Genomic DNA, 18,434 nt, shown 5'->3' with positions numbered 1-18,434 from the left:
TAAGAAAAGATGAACAGAATGACATACTGATTTCATTGAAGTCATCCTCCGGTTCCACTGGCTCTGTTGGAATATCAGGATCTGAGGGGGAAAATGTTTTTGAATAAGGAAACAGTAAACACTTTTCTGAATGAATATACAGAATAGACTGGGTTTCTACCATTGGCTGTCTACATGGAGCACAGACTATGAGCTCTGCTCTGCACCAAGTTTAGGTAATGAGGGGAAGGCACTGTGCTCACCTTTGCAGTCGGCCATGTTGAGGCCATCCAGGATCTTTATGTCGTCCACGGCGATGTCCCCCCAGCTCTTTCTCTCCACCACCCCTTCAATCACCACCTGAAGGGAGCAAACAGTCCCTCAGTAACACAGACGGCACACAATAGACACAAACAGAGCTACACAGACAAAACTATACACAGCACATCAGTGGCAAAGTCAGACTGTGCACACCTTGGGCAGTAACACAATCCAGACTGTGTACAGAAGCCTTCACTGACAGTCGAGAGTACGTACGCAACCTCACACTGTCAGAACTGCGTACACAGCCCTCTAGTAAAGGTCAGAATCTGCACACAACCTCACGAACAAAGTACACAGTAAAATGCCCTCGGTTAATTAAACTCTAACACTGTTAAGTCAACTCTCACAGATAACATTGGGACAAAATTTTATCTATTAGAGTTTAATTAACACTGGGCATTTCACTGTGTAAAAACTATTTTCACACTTTCGAGGTAGAAAAACAAACTATGCACACAACCCCCAAGCTAACACAGACTGTGCATAATTTGTCATAACGGACAGACTGTACACATAACTCTTCTGGAACACAGTCAGACCATACATGCAATCTCTGAGTAACATTCAGAAAAGGTAACAGATACAGTTACATTCAGACTGTGTCTCGTGCAACTGTAAAACCGTTAAAACAAAACCTCTCAGCAGCCCTGCTCAAGCTGCACATACAACCTCAGCAACGCAGTTCTACACGGCACCTGCGTGTAAGCCAGCGCGCACACGCATTGCACACACACACATTTTGTTTGACAGCGGCTCTCTCTGTCTGTCAGTACCTGATAGGGCTTGCTGGAGGGGGGCACCCGCACCCGCCCCTCCCTCCAGCGGTTGCCCTGGTGACCGCTGACAGTCCACAGCAGGATGTCGGCCATGCCGTCGGCGGTCTCCTTGCGCTGCTTGATGTGCAGGGTGCCGATGCGGGCGCCGAACATGTGGTACCAGAAGGACACGCAGAGGTCGGCGTCCGTGGCGGTGACCTGCGGGCTCAACAGGCGGGCCACCGCGTTCTCCTGGGCGCCGGTGGCCAGCGTGTAGATGAAGTTCCCCGATCCACCTGCGAGGAGGAAGCGCAAGGGGGAGTCACGTGGGCTCTGGCCTGCACCAATAAGGAATTTAAAGGAGGGGTGTCCCAGAAAGACACGACTAAAACTACGTGACCTCTGTTCGACTTCAAAGAACTCGGGACAATCATTCATCTCTGGGTACAACGCTGCGGTAATGTCCCGTGAAGGGTAGAGCTAAAAGACCCATAACTCAAATGGTATTATGGAGCTCCCTTTGTCACACACACACAAATCAGTATTTTTTAAAAACCTTCTGTGTGATAATAATCAGTATTGGCAGGTCACTGGACTCGTCCTTCAGCTCTCCAGTCTATAACCTCTCTGGCTCATTAACTCCACCACGCCTCTCCTCATCCTCACCTGTGTGGTCCATATTGGGCCCTGTGTTGAGTGTTGGGGTCCCGCTGGACTGGATCTGCCATTTGAAGTTGCTGTCCTTCTCTGAGGTCCAGCCACAGAAGGAGGGGTCTCCAGCCCAGCCGAAGTCACAGGCGAACCACAGGTATGCTGCGAACAGACAGGCCTGATCTTCACCTGTTTGCATTTGGCTTCGACGAGTCATTGCCTCTTTCAATCAAATGAATGACATTTAAATGAGACATTTATCCAGGATGTTGTACAAAAAAAGGCGATGTCAAGTTCCCAGTGACAAAACATTATTAGTGTACTATTTCTTGCATTCACAAGATGGCAGCAGAGAGCTGCCCATGCTCTGGCGGTACCAAAATCTGGGTGCCTCAGAGCTAGTAAGACAATGAAAACGAGGGGAGAGAAATCCTGACAGAATTGGGTGGAGAACGTTCCAGACTTAATACAGACCCTGCACACGTCTAAGCGTGGATTGAATTAATCTCCTTCAATAAATATACCTAAAACTCGATGTGGTTAATTGAACAAGGAGCAAAAAAAGAAAAAAAAATGTACATGTCAAGAAAGGCCTTCCTAACAGCATCCCACAGAGAGGGTCGTTTTAATGAGCAGAGCTGTAAAAAAAAAAAAAAACCATAGAAATGGTTTGTGAGATGGCTGCGTTCTTCCCAACACAATCTTCCCCCGGAGGACTGCGATGGCTGTGCACGAACGCGAAGCAGCCAAACAGCATCGTTTTGCTATCAAATTGGAATGAGCGGAACTCCCAGGACAGCGAGCGGGGAGATATATTGAATCTCAGCTATTCCAGAAAGGGCATGTTTGTGCCGCGAGGAGGTGAGAACACATACCAGCATTCATTTAATAACACGGGATCTCAGCTCCTGTCTGCAGGCTCATAGGTATTCGCTCATTGAACAGAAAGGAAAGAATTCAACCATAAACCACAATGCTGGACGGCTGCCATGTTTTACAACGACAGAAAAAAATGAAAGAAGGATGTTTTTTCCATGCAAATTAACAGGCAAATTTGCATGATTTTTCTCCTTTAAAAAAGGTAAAATAGGAGAGTGCAGGGAAGAGTCAGACCAGGCAAATATACTGTACGTCTGCTTCAGGTCATACTTGGAATGCCCATGTATATTTCAGAAGGTGATGGAAATGCAGAATTGGCGCTTTCGGCGTGAAGAGACTGACGATGAACTGATGGGCTCTCAGGCCTCTGTTTCCCCCAATTAGCCAAGGTCGCCACATTCACCCCCCACCCCCATCTTCACACTTCTCCACCCCAGCTGGGATCCACCTCATCAACATGCGGACAGGACCGAGCTGATTAGCGATTATGCTGAAAACGCAAAACAGCACAGATCATAAAGGCCTGTCAGAGAGAGAGAGAAAGAGAGAGGGGGAGAGAGAAGAGGGGGGGGAGAGAGAGAGAGAGAGAGAGAGAGAGAGAAAGAGAGGGAGGAAGAAAGAACAAAAGAGGAGGGAGGGAGAGAAAGAGAGGGGGAGGGAAGCTCTTTCTCACCTGGGATAGTGTCCACCTCCACTGTGGTCTCTGCTACAGTGGTTCCTCCTGTCAGACACAGTGCAGCACAGAGAGTCTGTTACACTGTAATGTGGGGCTCAGGGTCATGCTGCACTTTCAGACCCCAAACAGGATTATAGTTCATACTATTTTAGGGATTGGAAGTGAGGATGGGGGTGGGGGGTACATGCCAGGGGTGTGTACTGAACAAGGGTGAAGAATGCAGTTTGATAAATAGGAACACCACACACACACACAAACACACACACACACACAAACATCTCCTTTCAGGTTAGTGATGACCGCACGCACTCAGGGGATGGATTTGGAGGGGGGCGGCTCGGCCTCATTGGGTGTTAGCACCTGTGGCGTCGTAGTCATCACCTGTGCCGCTGTGGCAGCTGGCCTGCTCGTCGTCGCACTCGTCCGGGACCATGGTGGAGACGGCGGGCGTGGTGGGCGGGTCCGTGGGCGCTGGCGGAGGGAGAGAGAGACAGAGAAAGAGAGGGAAAGCGGGGGGGGGGACACGTTCAGTAGTGCCCAGCAGAGCTTTGTGGGACCGCGGTGCGACGCGCTCGCGTTCCCTCCCGATGCGACCGCCGCTGGTCTTCATTACGGAGCTATTAACAGACAGCGCGCTTTTATCAGGGTGCGGAGGCCCTAAAAAAAGCTTGGGGCGCGTTCTGCCCCGCCCTGGGCTGTGCTGGGGCCACTGCGTCCTGTCATTACGCCCCGCTGGCCCTGCTGGATGTGGGAAAATCTCAGCCCACGGGGCGGGGTGGGGTGAGGGGGTGGGGCGTGGGGGGCGGGGCGAGGTAGGGCGGGGCTAACGGGACCCACTCTGTTTACTCTGAGACCGTAATGAGGTCTCCTTGCCCCACGGCAGCCATTGCGGGAGAGAAAACAAACGACAAAACAAAGAAACGAAACACGCCGTGCCTCGGAAAGCAAGAAGGGGGGGGGGGGGTGGAGCGAAAGTTTGCGCAGGGAGTCAACATAAATCGAGTCACTGACGTGTTGGGACACGGGGTCAGAGGTCACACTGCGCCACTATCTGATGGGTCCATTGGAGATGCTGCAGATTTGGACGCTTGCAGGAGCTCAGCAGTGTGTGGCCCGGTCCTGCCAGTGCGTTCGCATTAACAGCGAAAACAAGCATTATCGTTCGACTTAAGCCCCCGCGGGATTCATCGGCTTACACAGCCACATCCCGCAGCCCTTCCAGAAATCCAATATGCAAATCCACTTACAGCGGCCTGCCTAAGCATGTTCCCCCATTACGGAACCACTAGTCCTTTCGCCTTCATTACGCTGAGCTTCGATGGCGGTGAGCGGGGCGGAAGGAGAGGAAGATTGGAGTGGATCTGTGTGACAAGGGGTCTTAACCTGATGTCACAATAGGGAGGAGTGGCATCATTGAGCGGATGCAGGAAAGCCCCACACGCAACCTTGTCTTGTGCTCTGGGATGGATCAAATTACCTTCATCTCCTGTCCGCCTGCAGTACCACCCAGCTCCAGTTGAGGGCACCATAACCCATCATTCCTGATCTGGCGTTGAAGGCTGCTTGGGGGCAGTTGCGCTAATGACCGTCTGCATTTTGGTCGCGCCCCTCGCGTCCCTTGTCTCTACACCCGCGGTGGGCAGGCAAGGTGTTTCTGGGCAGAGGCGAGGCTCACCTTCGATCTGGCAGCCCAGGAGCTCCAGGCGCAGGCCCATGCCGGCGGTGGTGGCCCTCTCTGGGTACACCCGCAGGAAGCGTGTCAGCAGGGGCTCCACCGTCCGCAGCTCCGGCGTGTCGTAGTTCTGGTTCCCCTCAAAAACCTGTGGAGAGAGAGAGAGAGATGGTGAGAGAGGGTGAGATAGAGAGAGAGATGGAGAGAGAGAGAGAGAGAGGAGGGGGACTGGAGGAGACATTTCTGTACGTGTCAACGGGCTGACTGATATATGTTCCTAAGCAAGGTGCCCTTGGGGCCAGCTTATTGCTGGAACACCTCTGAAAGCCAGCAGAACAAAAAGAAGGGGAGTTTTGAAAAAAAAAAAAAAAAACAATGAAACAATGAGCAGGCTCCCCCGGCTGACATCTGACTGATACCAGCTTCTGGATGCGGAGCTGGTGGCTGAGGCGACGAGGCACCGAAGATCAGACAAGGAGCGGCGCTTTGAGCCCGGCATCAGAAGTGCCTTCCACTTCAGCCGGGCTCCGGTCGAAGACAAAGACCCCCCTCTCCGGGTAATTGGTAACAAAACACAACAGCGAACCGGTGCGAGGAGAATAATGACCGCGAGACGCGAACGCGAGCTCCCAGTCTCTTTGAACGGGGCACGCGCGAAGCTTCCGACAAAGAGACAGGATGTAGGGCAGGGGCGAATCCAGACTCTCCTACTTCGCAAATCAAGAATCAGGCCATCTGGAATTGATTGATATTCCTGCCCGGCCCATTTGTAATTGGGAGACCTTGGGACGGATGCTTTAGGGCTCTGCAGTGGGGCGTCAGGAGCCTCCCTGCAACCTCAGGCACCCCCTCACCAGCTCCAGAGCAAAATCTGTCTTCCAGGGTTAAAGAGCTCGAGAGTAATTTAAAAGAAGTTGAACAGTGGGCCTGAATAGGCTTTTAGGAAAAGTTGCCCTAAATGGAGCCACTTAAGGCAGCAGGAATTCACAAAGCCTTTTATCCAAAATGGCCCCTCAACGCTCCAGTGCTCACGCACAATACCTGTACAGTGAATACCTTTAATTTTTTAAGATGACCTCCATCAGTGGAAGCACAGTTACATTAAAATGGTTATAACATCTTGGGTGCACCTTAAGCATATTCTTGGTAACACTCAGTGAAATCTCCAAATGCATATCTGAAATTAAATAAGTACCTTGGCTTCACACATAAAATGCTAATGCCGATTTATCATGATGGCCATTATTTTCCTTCAAATTATCCTGCAGCACTGCTGAAGAGTAATACGTTCAGTTGTATAATTGGCGCTACCACTTGTTAAAAAGCTTCTTCTCTAAAAGAACCTCTGTAATCTCTTTTTAATGGGCTATTTTCAGTGGGTGGTGGCTTCAAAGCTTAGTGTATGATCTGACCTATCTACGACGAGAAGACAGAGAGCTCTCAGTGAACTTTTTCTTCTCTGACTCTCCTTCTCTCTTTGTGTTATTCTGCAGTGCCTGGCTCCTTGTCCTCCTGGCTGACTCTACGTATCTCTGTGACTCTAGTGTCAGACTCAGAAACCCCTCCTGACTCCACTTTCTGACTCTATATCTCTAAAGTATCAGGCCTCTTGGACTCCTCCCTATATTAATAGCTCGCCGCTGCCTGTCTGTAACAGCACTGTCTGACTCCTAATCCACCGTGCAAATTCCCCTCTCCTTTTCTTGTGTCTGACTCCTAACCCTGCTACCACTCTTTATATTCCTGGTGTCTAACCCCTCCCAGTCCACCTCTCTGACTCTCTCTATCGGTAGCTCCAGGGAGCTTTGCAGTTGTCTTCGCTCACCTTGGGCTTGTTGCCGATGGCGTCCTGGACCATGGTCCAGTGGGAGCCGTTGTTGCTGTAGCCCACCCTGAACTTCTTCATGAAGACCTTGTTCTCGCGGTGCTTCCCTCCCTGGATGATCAGGCCCCTCACCAGCTTCTCCTCCCCCAGGTCCACCTGCAGCCACTCGTTGGTGAAGGGCTGGGGCTGGGGGAGCAGGGTCCAGCCGGAGCGGCTGGTCAGCAGGCGGGCGTTCTCCGGGACCCAGCTCCGGTCCGTGTGGGACGAGGCCGTGATCTGGGAGTCGGAGATCAGGCCCGAGACCATTCCCAGCATGCCTGAGCAGGGGTACTCTGTGTGAGGTGGGAGTGAGGATGTGAAAATGTCAGACTCCAAATTATAATGGTAATTGCACAACAACAACATCAACAATCAAATACAACTACTACTACTAATAATAATAATAATGTTAATGATCATCATCATCTTCACAATCAACATCACCATCGTTCATTTGTTAACTAGTGATCTGTAAAGTCGCTATAGTAAAATATATTAAATGTACATTAGATTATTTACAAAGGCAGCACATACATTTATTAGGTACAGAACACCCAGTTGCAGAATAAAACATACAAAAAGTATTGCATAAACAATCTTAAAAAGCTTCGTGCAATGTGCATGAAAGTCCATAGAGAAAACACTATGCTGAACATGTCAGGGTTTCAGTCTTTACATAGAATCATAGCAGGGAGCACAGCGTGACTCTTTGTGTGTGTCCGCGTTTGTGTGTGTGTGTGTGTGTGTGTGTGTGTGTGTGTATGTGTGTGCGTGTATGTGTGTGTGCGTGTGTGCGAGTGTGCATGTATGTGTATGTGTGTGTGTGTGTGTGCGTGTGTGTGTGTGTGTGTGTGTGTGTGTGTGTGTGTGTGTGTGTGTATGTGTGTGCGTGTATGTGTGTGTGTGTGTGTGTGTGTGTGCGTGTATGTGTGTGTGTGTGTGTGTGCGAGTGTGTGTGTATGTGTATGTGTGTGTGAGTGTGTGCGTGCCTGTGTGTATGTGTGTGTTCACAAGGACACGCAGGACTCCTGTGGCAGGGGCAGGTGACAGTGCTCTCCAGGCAGCCTCGCTCCGAACACCAGACGAGATGGCGGCCGCGGGACACGCGCAGAGCCAGACGAGCTGCACCCGCGCGCCGGCGGAGTGTCGGCGCTGAGCGCGTGACGGCCCCGCCGCGGGCAGCGGCCGTGTAGGGAGGGAGCGTAATGAGCTCGACACGGGCCCGTCTGCGCGGCCGGCCGCCCGCCGCCTCGCAGCCCCGAGCCCCCGGCCCGCTTCCCGTCGGTGACATCACCGGCGCGCCCCGAGAGAGAGCGAGGGAGCGCTCGGGACCGCGAGCGCCGTCATCGCCTCATCTCCTCTCCCCCGGGACGCCTCCATTAATGTCTCCCTGACCCCTCGCGTGCTTCATTTCCGCCCGCGGCATTAGTCTCCAGGCGTCTAATTAAAGGCCTCCCTTTCCTCATTTGTCTCCCCTCCTGCTTTCTCCGGTCGTCCGCTCGACTCGCGGCGACACGCTGCGGCTCCGCCCCCCCCCCCCCCCCCGCCCCCACCTGACCGGCTCCTGCCATTGGCCGGTTTCCGAAAGCTGGCTTCACCTGCTCTGAAGGCTTCTGCAGGCTGCCAATGAAAGGAAGCCCTTCAGACAGACTCTCCACTGCTGCTCTCACAGGAGGGGGGGGGGGGGGGAGGGTCTCCCGGAGACACCGCGGTTAAACGCAGACAGACCGTCTGCTTCCACACGCTTCCTCCCCGGGCAGTTAATCACCTGACTGAGAGAGGCCGGCCTTCGGTAAGTAATACCCTCTTTATGATATTCTCCTGGGGAGGGAATAAAGGCCCTGGTTCTCCTGGAAGCTCTGGTTGTATATAATGTGAAGCACAGACAACCGTGTTGAATGTACACACTGGGAACGGCACGGTCGTATTTTTTTATTTTTTTCCCGGTCGGTTTTTCATCCTTATCATCAAATAAATGGCCCCGAAATGAAAAACTGCCTTTCGGCGACTCTCACAAGTGCCCAGGAATCCGTGGCCAATCCGGCTGGGCGCTGCGAGGGAATGGACCCGCCCTCTAGACCCCCCCCCCTTCTCCCTCAGGGCCTGTGACACTTCCCTTTCTAAAGCTGCCAAGAACATTCTGAACTCGATCTCTGATTCAGTCCTGTTTTTTTTTTTTTTTAATTTTCAAAGCAGGGTCCAGGATCTCGGCCACTCGGCCATTTTGAAGCCCATGGATGTGAAGACGGTTACTGGTCAGGAGGAAGGCCCTCAGTGAGAGACTGCCCTGAAGCAGCTGTCCTGGGACGGGGGGTGGGGGGGCGGATGACCTGATCCTCCAGGTAGGAAAGCGTGTACTGGCACGCTGCTCTGGAAGTGGCCATCAGGCTTGGGCCTGGGGTTCTTTGGGGAACACACGGGAGAGAGGGGACCCCTGCCTGTCGAAAGTGACGCCTGTGAGTCTGCTCCCTCAGCAGAAGCCCATGGCTGCACTGTCCTTCAGTCTGCGCAGGACAAGCTGCTCTGCACTGACTGCTGCACGCCAGAGGCTCAGTCTAAGGCCTGTTCTCCTGAGGCGGGTCACAGAGCCGCTCCTATGCAGCCGCCACGTTCCGCGCTGCCTCGGGGGCCGTTCGCGGCTTTGCGCGCCCTGCATGGGAGCGCTCAGGAAAAAAAGCGGCCATTTTGGGTTCCGCCAGCAGGTGCTCTGGGGCTTTTGATTGACGGGAACGCGCTGCGGCCAGCTGTGCATCAGTAGAGTGCCAGCAGCGGGTTGATGATGTCACAGGGGGTCCTAAGCAGAGCACACAGTGTAACCCAGTTATCTCCCAAATATGGAGCATCCAGCTGTCTGTCTGTACCACACACACACACACACGCGTAAGTAATCGCACATACTTGTGCGATTACTTACATACACAAAATATGTGCATACGGGCACAGCAGAGTACTTTAGCCTTTCATTACAGGGGTGTACACACACACACACACACACACACACACACACACACACAAAAAAACTGCGGAAACCCAACGCAAATCATCCGAGCCCTGTGACAGGACCGTGCTGCCAAAAATGTGGAAGGGGGGGGAATGTAAATCAGACTGAGTCTGGGCACAGCTGAGGCGGCCCTGTCATTAGCGCAATTCATTTTGAATGAACTACATCCAAACATCAGGTAACATAAATACGTAATAAACTTCATGTGCCCCTCATTCATAATGTAAAACCGGGCTCGCTCCAGGAGCCACTCTCTGAGGGCACTGGGGGCTAGAGGAAAACATTTGCTTTCATGTTAAAACAGAAATGAAAAAAAAAATATATAAAAAGTAATGTACGGTGATATGAATGTAATATCCATCACATTAACGAAAATGGAATGGAGCAGTAAAGAGAGCCCAGCAGAGCAGCACTGCCCAAAACCTCTCTCTATCTCTCCCGCCTCTCTCTCCAAACAAACACAGTCTTTGATGAACAAACAGCAAATGAACAACAAAGGACGAATTCATCAACAAATAGATGTGTTGTCTCTTCCGCTTTCGACGCTCAATAGAAGGTGAACGGAGAACAGAGAGAATCCAGCAGACGCAAAACGAAAGAAGGCAACTGTTTTGTGCGTGCGCTGCGTCGGGTGCGCCCACCCGGACGCTGCTCCCGAGGAAGAGGAGGAGGAGGAGGAGGAGACTCACCGGACACCTTGCAGCCGTACACCTCGAAGCGCAGGGCGATGCCGGACTCCCAGGAAACGGGGCGGATGCGGACGAAGCGGGCGAGCGTGCGCTTGGGGAGATCCGCCACCTGCACGTCGGTGGGGTTGGAGTTCCCCTGGAAAATCTGCGAAGAGCACAAAGACGGGTCTGAATTATTCAGGCTGTTTGTCTGAGGGATTGACCGCGAGGAGGGCTGTGGAGACCCAGGCCTCGCACCCAGCGCTGTCCCAGAAACACGGAATGATGAAAAAGAGCCTAATTCAGGTCATCTCCCTAACAATCTAAGAAAGGGGGAATGAAAGACACAGAAAGAAAGTTACTGTCCTTATCGTGACGTGCTGCACTTGTAATACATTTCACTCGTGACAACGGATCGAGAAATGGACAAGCAGAAGTACGTCTTATATGTGACACAGCCAGAAGACCAGATCAGTCAAGACATGATTTGCTGACATCCAAACAATGATGTGCTATTTTATTTGTTCTTCTGTTTAAAGCACTACTTGACATTTAATGATAACAGTAATTGATTTACTGCATGCAGGTTGCTTGTCTTCTTTCTTTATATATACAGATGCCTAGTTACAATGAAATATTTTTTTTGCTTTTTCTGAGTTAGGGATTAGTCCTCCGTCATTGCTCCTTCCTTATTGTACGGCTAGCCTGCGGCGCTACACTCCTGGGTGAGTTACTCTCTCCCACCGCTGAGGTATTTACACGCCTCTTCACAAAAACCATAAAATGAGTCCCGCGCAAGGACGACGCCCCGTGGCGGATCTATCGGGGCGACTCCAGCCTCCAGGCCCCTCAGCCCCCCCCCCCCCCATCAGAAAGAAGCTCGCCACAGGCGGGCGTGCGGGGAACAGGGCGTGTCTCCCGTGGCAACGCCGCGCTGGCGGAGAGGGCCATTAGTCCATCGGGGAGCTCTGTCGCCACGGTCCCAGGACACTGGCTGTCTTGCGCGTGATAGAGGAACGCAAAGAGACATCCACTCTCCGAGCGCTGTGCCGATGTTCCACTCCGCTGCAGCCTACAGTATTAAATGGCTTTTCATGGATAATGCCGAGAGCCAAAAAAACGCCCGGTCAGCACGCAGTAAATGGACCCTTCTCTCCACAAAAGCACTTCAGTCATGGAAAAAGCCAAAACAAACTGCCTCGTGACATCACTGTTAAGCATGGCCATTTTGAAGAAAACCATACTTCAGAGACATATAAGAAATTGGGTCTTCAGGTAAAGTAAACACACTTACACACAGTAAGGAAAGTTTGATGACTGCATTTACAAGCTACAGCCCCTGGAGTTAAAGATGCACACACACACATGCGCGCGCACACACACACACACACACACACACATTCTCTTGATTACTGGCAACGTAAAGAGTCCCAGTTTGTGATGGAAAAGGCTCAGGCTATTTATTGCCGCCTGATTGGTGATCGATCGAAAGCTGCCAAGATCAGCCGTACAGTTTAACAGAAAGCTGTCGAGCCAGCCGGTCAAACGCAGGGTGACTCTGCGCAGATTAGCAGAAAGCTGTTGTACCAGCCGGCCGAAAGCGGGGCCACAGACAGTTCAAAGTTGGTTGAACTCGGTCATATGTGCCCTCTGAGGCCCTCATTCCTTCAGCCTGGAAACTTCTCTCATTGTTGTTAGGACTTTGTTTTCTCCAGGCCAAACAATACTGAAAGTAGGCCCTGTAAGCAATGACATCACTGTTTTCAGAAAGCGGCCCTGACGCAGAGGCTCACGCTTCACCAACATTCTCAGCGGATCCAACAGCAGCAGCGGCTAACCTGGCCGTAGCTGTGTTCAGCTGCGTAATGGCGTGAGCCCTCTAATGGCACCAGCGGGACAACGTTTGACTTAACACCTCACTTGAGCGGTCTGTGTGGAAAGCACGGCAGGGGGGCTTCCTAAATCAGCTCCACAGGGCCAGTGGCTTAGACGCTTAGACCTTCAAGGCTTTTATCCGTCTGGCGTCAGCAGGGTCGGAAGCGCACGTTAGCTCTGATTGATCACAGGGCCGTCCTAGCCACGGTCTGAATCCCATTTCCGCCAGTACCTATCAGAGAACGCCGTCTCCATGCTGGCTGGTTCAGGCTAAGAGCTTTTCCAACAGCAGAGGAGCAGGAGGAGGAGGAGGAGGAGGAGAAGGAGGAGGAGGAGGAGGAGGAGAAGGTGGCGCATTCTTACTTTCTGCTTGGATCCCTCCTTCAGCGTGATCCAGTCCTCGCCGTTGGAGCTCACGTCAACCTTGTAGGACGTGATGTAATAGGACAGCTTGGTTTCCTGGGAGATCGCTCCCTGTGTTCCGATGGCCGAGACGAACCGCAGAAAACCTAGGTCCACCTGACAGAATTTAAAAAAAAATGTTGAAAGTTAAAAGTTAAAATACTTGCAATAACTGCAATATAAAAAAACACACCTGTTGAAAATAATGAGTATTACACAGGAAGCGCTGTTATTGTATAACATATCTCAGAGAAGGGGCATGACTGAATTTTAATAAGTCAGGATAAAAACTAATTTCCCATTAAATAAAAAGACAATAGATGAACATTTCATTTCCTCTGACAGGAGACCGGCGCTTATCGGATATAAGCGAATATATTGAATGAAGTTGGTATGCTTCATGAAAAAAACACAAAAATATGAGAGAGGGTAGATTTTGAAATACATTCCCCATGTTACAAATGATTTCATTAAGAAATTATGAATTCCAGTACCACTACAGCAGGTCATTACATTTTCATATATATTTTTGGAGTCAGAAACCACAATTTTTCTTTGACAATGTCAGATTCCTGTTAGAAAGGATTTAAGATTACTGACAGGGGCAGACTCCTTTATTCAGTTTTTACTGATTTGTAGAGAGAAGCAGAACCCTCGTTTGGTTTGCTGGTTTGTAGAAAGAGGCATGAAGCCCTGTTCAGTTTACTGGCCTGTAGAAAAGGAGTCAGACTCCCATTATTTCACAGGGCAGGTCTCTTTAACCTCATTGTGCTTCTCTCTCAAAGCACCCAAATCCGCTGCTGTGAAATCTCCACGCTAACCTGTCGCTTCGCTCATGCCCAGTGGTTTTACTGTCTGGGTTTTTTATTTCAAATAATAATAATAAAGCAAAAGAAAGGCTCCAAAATGGCAGATGCCTGTTGCTTCAGCGCACAAGAGTCCTGAGTCAAATCCTGCCAACAAGGAAGAAAGGAAACAGCCCTGGTCTGCTAAGATGGTCGCGGTCTGGTATGCTAACGATGTCCGACCGCTGACGTTCAGCGGTCAGGACTGCAACTGGCAAAGTGCGACACGGTATAATGTGACTGCAAGCAAACAGTTAGGCTCAATCAAATGTACATTTGCAGGAGAATTAATGCATCTTGAATTGACTCTTTGGCACAGAGCGATAGGAAATGCCTTTGATGCAGTCGCAGGCAGTCTGCAGTTCTGATGGATGGCGGCTCGGCTGCTGGGGGATTACTTAATAAACCTGGGATGGAATAAATTACACCGCACTGTAAATGTCACAAGCAATGCAGCAGTCACAATTCAGATATGAAATACCTCTCTGAAATGCAAATATTTATACGAGGGAACTCCAGTGCACCCAAACGTGCAGTTGGGAGTCCAAGTGAATTAACACTATCAAAAGTACGACACACATATTGGTTGCGATTCATATTTTATTTAACAGAATTTCAACCCAGAATATCAAGAGAACAAGGTGATGGGCGTGTACATGGTAACACACACACATTCCTTGTGCTGTAGCTTTTCTTGCAAAAGGACAGAAAATATGTATAAAATGATAATGGTCAGCCACATTAAAAAGAAACCAGGAGTTCATACTGAGGAGGAAGCAGGCTTACTGTATAAGGCCCTGAAACTTTGGCCCCACAAACATAGATTAAGTAGAATCCCGTAACTTAGACCATTTATTTCTTAATAACAGAGAAAAACAACCTCTAGCCGCAGAGAGGAATCTGGAGGAATTTGAAAAGTCAGACGGCTGTCTGGACAAAGACTGCGAGAAGACGACAGGCCTCCCTCTCCAGTCATGATGCGCCACTCGCCGCTGAACCGGGCCAATGAAGGAGAGGCTGACCGCCTGCTTGTTATGATTGGATACGCCCAGGGACTTACAGGCCTACTGGACTCATTAGGCCCAAACGCAGTTGCTCACCCATGAAAGCTGAACTCAAGGTACCCTCCCCGAGGAGACCCTTTGGGGATGCTCCAGTGCCGACTGGGAGACGTCAGCACGCTCACTGAAACCAGCCTGACGAGCCGTGAGTGCCCTCCACCTGCGAGCCCCGCCTGGCAGCTCCCTGGCAAAGTTTCGTTTGCGGTGGCGCCTTGCTAGAACACTTATTCTTAACTTTTTACTAACAAGTAAAAGAGAAAATGTTTTTCTTTGCAAACAGTTTGGTGAGTTCAGCAAGACCTTAGGCTAACTTGCCAAACTGAGGCTACGTGAAAACAGTTTAATGCTCTCGATTACTTGTACATAAAAGTTAAGGAGAAATGTTAATATAATACAGACCTATCCCAGCTGAAAAATCCAGCTACGACCAGCTGTAGGATAGGGGAGAGCCAGAAATGTGCACGTGTGCCCTTTGGCTAAAACTATGACAGCCAGTCCAGCAGCGTGAAGCGTAATAGGTCATAGCTTCATCCACAAAGGAAGCGTTTCTTTCAGCCCCCCTGCATTGCCAAATGGCTACTCACAGTATTTAGAGTAAAATTGTGGAGGAGCATTAAAACTGCCTACTTCACATGCTTTGGTGTGTCATTCCTCTCTCCCAAACGTACGTCGAGGGGGTGACAGGACAGGCCTATGGTTGCAGTTGACTATTTGAAAATTGAAAAGCGTGAAGGGTGAGTATGTGTGTGCAAGTACAGTACACTGCGAGAGGGGTGTTTAGGCCAAACGCTGTAGGAGATCATGTAACAAGCATGGGGTGGATCGGTTTCCCAGACAGAAACTGATAAGAGTGCAGCACTAATGAGCAGCCCATGATTTATTTATGGGCCTTGATTTCAGACAGGCAGGGAAAATATGGTCCTGACAGTCAGGCGGGAGAACGTCTCAAGCCTTTCACATGCAACAGCCAGAAAAACTGCAAAGGCTACGAAGATGGAAAACTGCTCAAGGCACCAACAACATGGACACATATCACTACTCAAAGCAAACAGCACTGGAGCCAACGGACACGGTGCAGTTTGTTTTATTCAGAATGTATTGGCAGAAAGCCGTTAATAATCGCAGTGCCTTCTTGCCCGTAATCATTGTGCAAAAAAGAGTAAATAATCAAATATTCACATCCCTTCACATGGCAAAAGTACTTAGCAAGTATGCTGACACAACAAAAGAACTCCGCTTAAAGTACCCAAATGAACCACACGTGCCATCTCCCATCTCTGTTGCAAGAGGAGTTATTTTAAAAACATATTTTCCTTCTTGTTGGAGTTTAAACCCAATGAACCGCAAATGGCTTCTCCCTGCCTGGACCCACAATGGCGGGGTCCTTAAGCTGTCAGTCTTGCCATGACGCTAAACACTGGAATCATTACAGTGACAAATGGAAACAGAAAGGCAGACAAAGAATTAGTCCTGTTTAGCCTGGTAGGCTGCCTGCAAATCCCGGAGCGCAATTAGATTAGCAGGGGTTTACCGGGACGCGCGAGGAAGGGAGGCCCTGCGAAATGAATTCACCACCATCCTCTGCCAGCTGCTGTGGTGTCGCTGCTATGACGCAGTGACACCTCTCATTACAGGTACACCATTTTCAGCAGTCACTGTGAGAGAGGGGGGCACTGCATAACCAGGCATAGGGGTCATGTTGTGCTGTTTGTTTATTGGTTTGTGATGGTGGTGGTGGAGGGGGGGGGGGGGGGGGCTTGGGGTGGGACACAGATTTGTTCTGCGGTTATGCCTGTTCCCATAATTGACATGGTGGGAGGATGGCTGGTTTGTGAAATCCTTCCGGGGGAGTTAAATAAATAATCTTTTAAAGAAAGTTTACCAGTTTCAGATTTTTTTCTCCTCAGTGTCGTTTTCAGACTGTTGGGAAAAATAGCTACCCATCTGTCTGTGTGGGCTGAATGAATAATCCAGAACTCAGGGGAAGGCACATAAATGTCTCACCGATTCTTTTTTCTCTCAAGATAACAAAAAAAAAGATCACAAGAAAGGGAATTCTCATGAACAGTTAAGATTCAAATACCATCTGGTCCAAGCTGGCGTTACATGGCCAGTGGTCAAAGTCCTGGCAGAGGAAAGCTTGATTTATATTTACCCAAAGAAATGAAGAGGAAGAGAAGGGCATGTGCATTGCCAGATAACATCATTTCATTCATCAGTTTTTTACCTGAGCTTCTCCTTCTAATTTTATGGGTAGCATCTGGCTGCTGTTCAGGTTTGAAGAATTCCATTACCTAAAGGTATAATTAATTCTCTTACATGAAAATTATATTACTTGATGCTGAGAGACCCACAGTTACTCTCAACCTTTAATTCATCACTGAATTTACCTGACAGAATTACTTCGGTATTTTTAGCTTCCATGGTTCTTTGTGCCATTAAATTATGCACCTCTTCCTGAATGGTGATCATCTATTTTCTTGACAATGAGAAATTATATGAACAGCCAGAAAGCTGTGTGTATGTTTTTGAGGGGGGGTATCAACCTAATAATCATTAACTGAATGGCTCTGGTTTAAGCAAAGTGGCAAAATATTCAACCCTGGCTTGTTTCAGGTAGATTATACTGTTGACTGAAGCTTCATTCCTCATGTCCTTCTACTATGGTCTCTGTACTTGCAAATAAATTTTTTTTTTTACTGATATCAAAAAGTAAGCACAAGACTCAATGAGCTCGACAGAGTCAGGATTCTGAGGGATGCCTAGGGTTTTTCGTTCAGGGGGCCCTGTGTGTCAAGTGGAACTTGCTGCAGCCAAAAGAGCCATTTTCACACTCGACCGATGAAAGGTCCTCTTTAATTTCGGTCCCATATTCCAATTACTCATCTCCTGGCGTTGAGCAAAGTGTGGCCCAAAATAGCCACTCTTAGAGCCCAAACTGGAAGCAGTGGCGAGTCGACAGCGTTGCGTTTGGCCGACTGCGTTTAATTGAAAGTCCGTATTTCCCGTTCAGCGCAAACGGGAAATCACAGCGTTCTGTGTTATTTTAGACCTTGCCATTCAGCCTTGGCGCTTCCCCATCCTGGCTTTGACATGAAGGGTGAAGGGGAATGCCTCCAATCGGGAAGTTCGTAACGAGGGCCTGGGTGACGGCAGCAGCCGAATTCACCCCAATGACTAAGCAAGGTGCTACTCTGTATGAACAGGCCCGCACAGCTCTGCTTTGCCCAGCAGGGGACATACCTGGTTTCTCAGTGAATAGCAATTCCCAGGCCGACCATCTCTGCTCCTAGCACAATAAATCAGGGCCTGAATACTTCCTATGGAACCGGTAGTCAACTGTGTCAGATGAGCAAGGCTGTCCCTTCAGGAACATATGTAATATTCCTTTATAAACACATTGTTCTCTTCTGACCTGCTTTTACCCAGGTTTACAAGAATGTTACTTGAAGTATTGACCTCCTTTCCCACAATCAAACCATTTAGACGATCAGCAAGAGGTGCAATATTAGCTTAGAACAAACTGAATGTTAATGCATTTGTATTGCAAGATTTATGATGATGGTCATATACTTTGTAAATAAATTATACAGACAGAGAATGGCAGTATTATGGAGTGCTCCAAAAGAAAAAAAAAGAACTATGGACTCACAAATTGTGCCCCACCTTTTTATGATAAGACACTGGAAAAGCTTTTAAAGTATTGACAGTTCAGTGTTCTGGACGAGATGCATAATTCATGCCTCGTCTGTGATCAATGCACAGCCTCTGAGAATTAGTTA

General features: G+C 49.5%; 1 protein-coding gene across 2 annotated transcripts in view; it reads right to left on the bottom strand.

The window, feature by feature from the left end:
* Positions 1-18,434, bottom strand: part of nrp1a (neuropilin 1a) — a 61,663-nt gene that overhangs the window by 5,296 nt on the left and 37,933 nt on the right. The window contains exons 8-17 of one of the 2 annotated variants that reach the window (XM_064332360.1): positions 12,708-12,863; positions 10,491-10,635; positions 6,762-7,093; positions 4,940-5,084; positions 3,625-3,735; positions 3,262-3,309; positions 1,725-1,871; positions 1,077-1,354; positions 243-339; positions 28-81 (exon numbers count right to left, since the gene is read on the bottom strand). In XM_064332360.1, the coding sequence (XP_064188430.1) occupies positions 28-81; positions 243-339; positions 1,077-1,354; positions 1,725-1,871; positions 3,262-3,309; positions 3,625-3,735; positions 4,940-5,084; positions 6,762-7,093; positions 10,491-10,635; positions 12,708-12,863 (1,513 nt within the window). The remainder of the gene's footprint in view (positions 1-27; positions 82-242; positions 340-1,076; positions 1,355-1,724; positions 1,872-3,261; positions 3,310-3,624; positions 3,736-4,939; positions 5,085-6,761; positions 7,094-10,490; positions 10,636-12,707; positions 12,864-18,434) is intronic. The other variant, XM_064332361.1, reaches the window with a different exon arrangement.

Source organism: Anguilla rostrata, chromosome 4 (genome assembly GCF_018555375.3).
Source record: "Anguilla rostrata isolate EN2019 chromosome 4, ASM1855537v3, whole genome shotgun sequence".
NCBI classification, from domain to species: Eukaryota; Metazoa; Chordata; class Actinopteri; order Anguilliformes; family Anguillidae; genus Anguilla; species Anguilla rostrata.
Note: the sequence above shows the minus strand (reverse complement) of the source record. Positions and strands in the feature narration are given on the sequence as shown.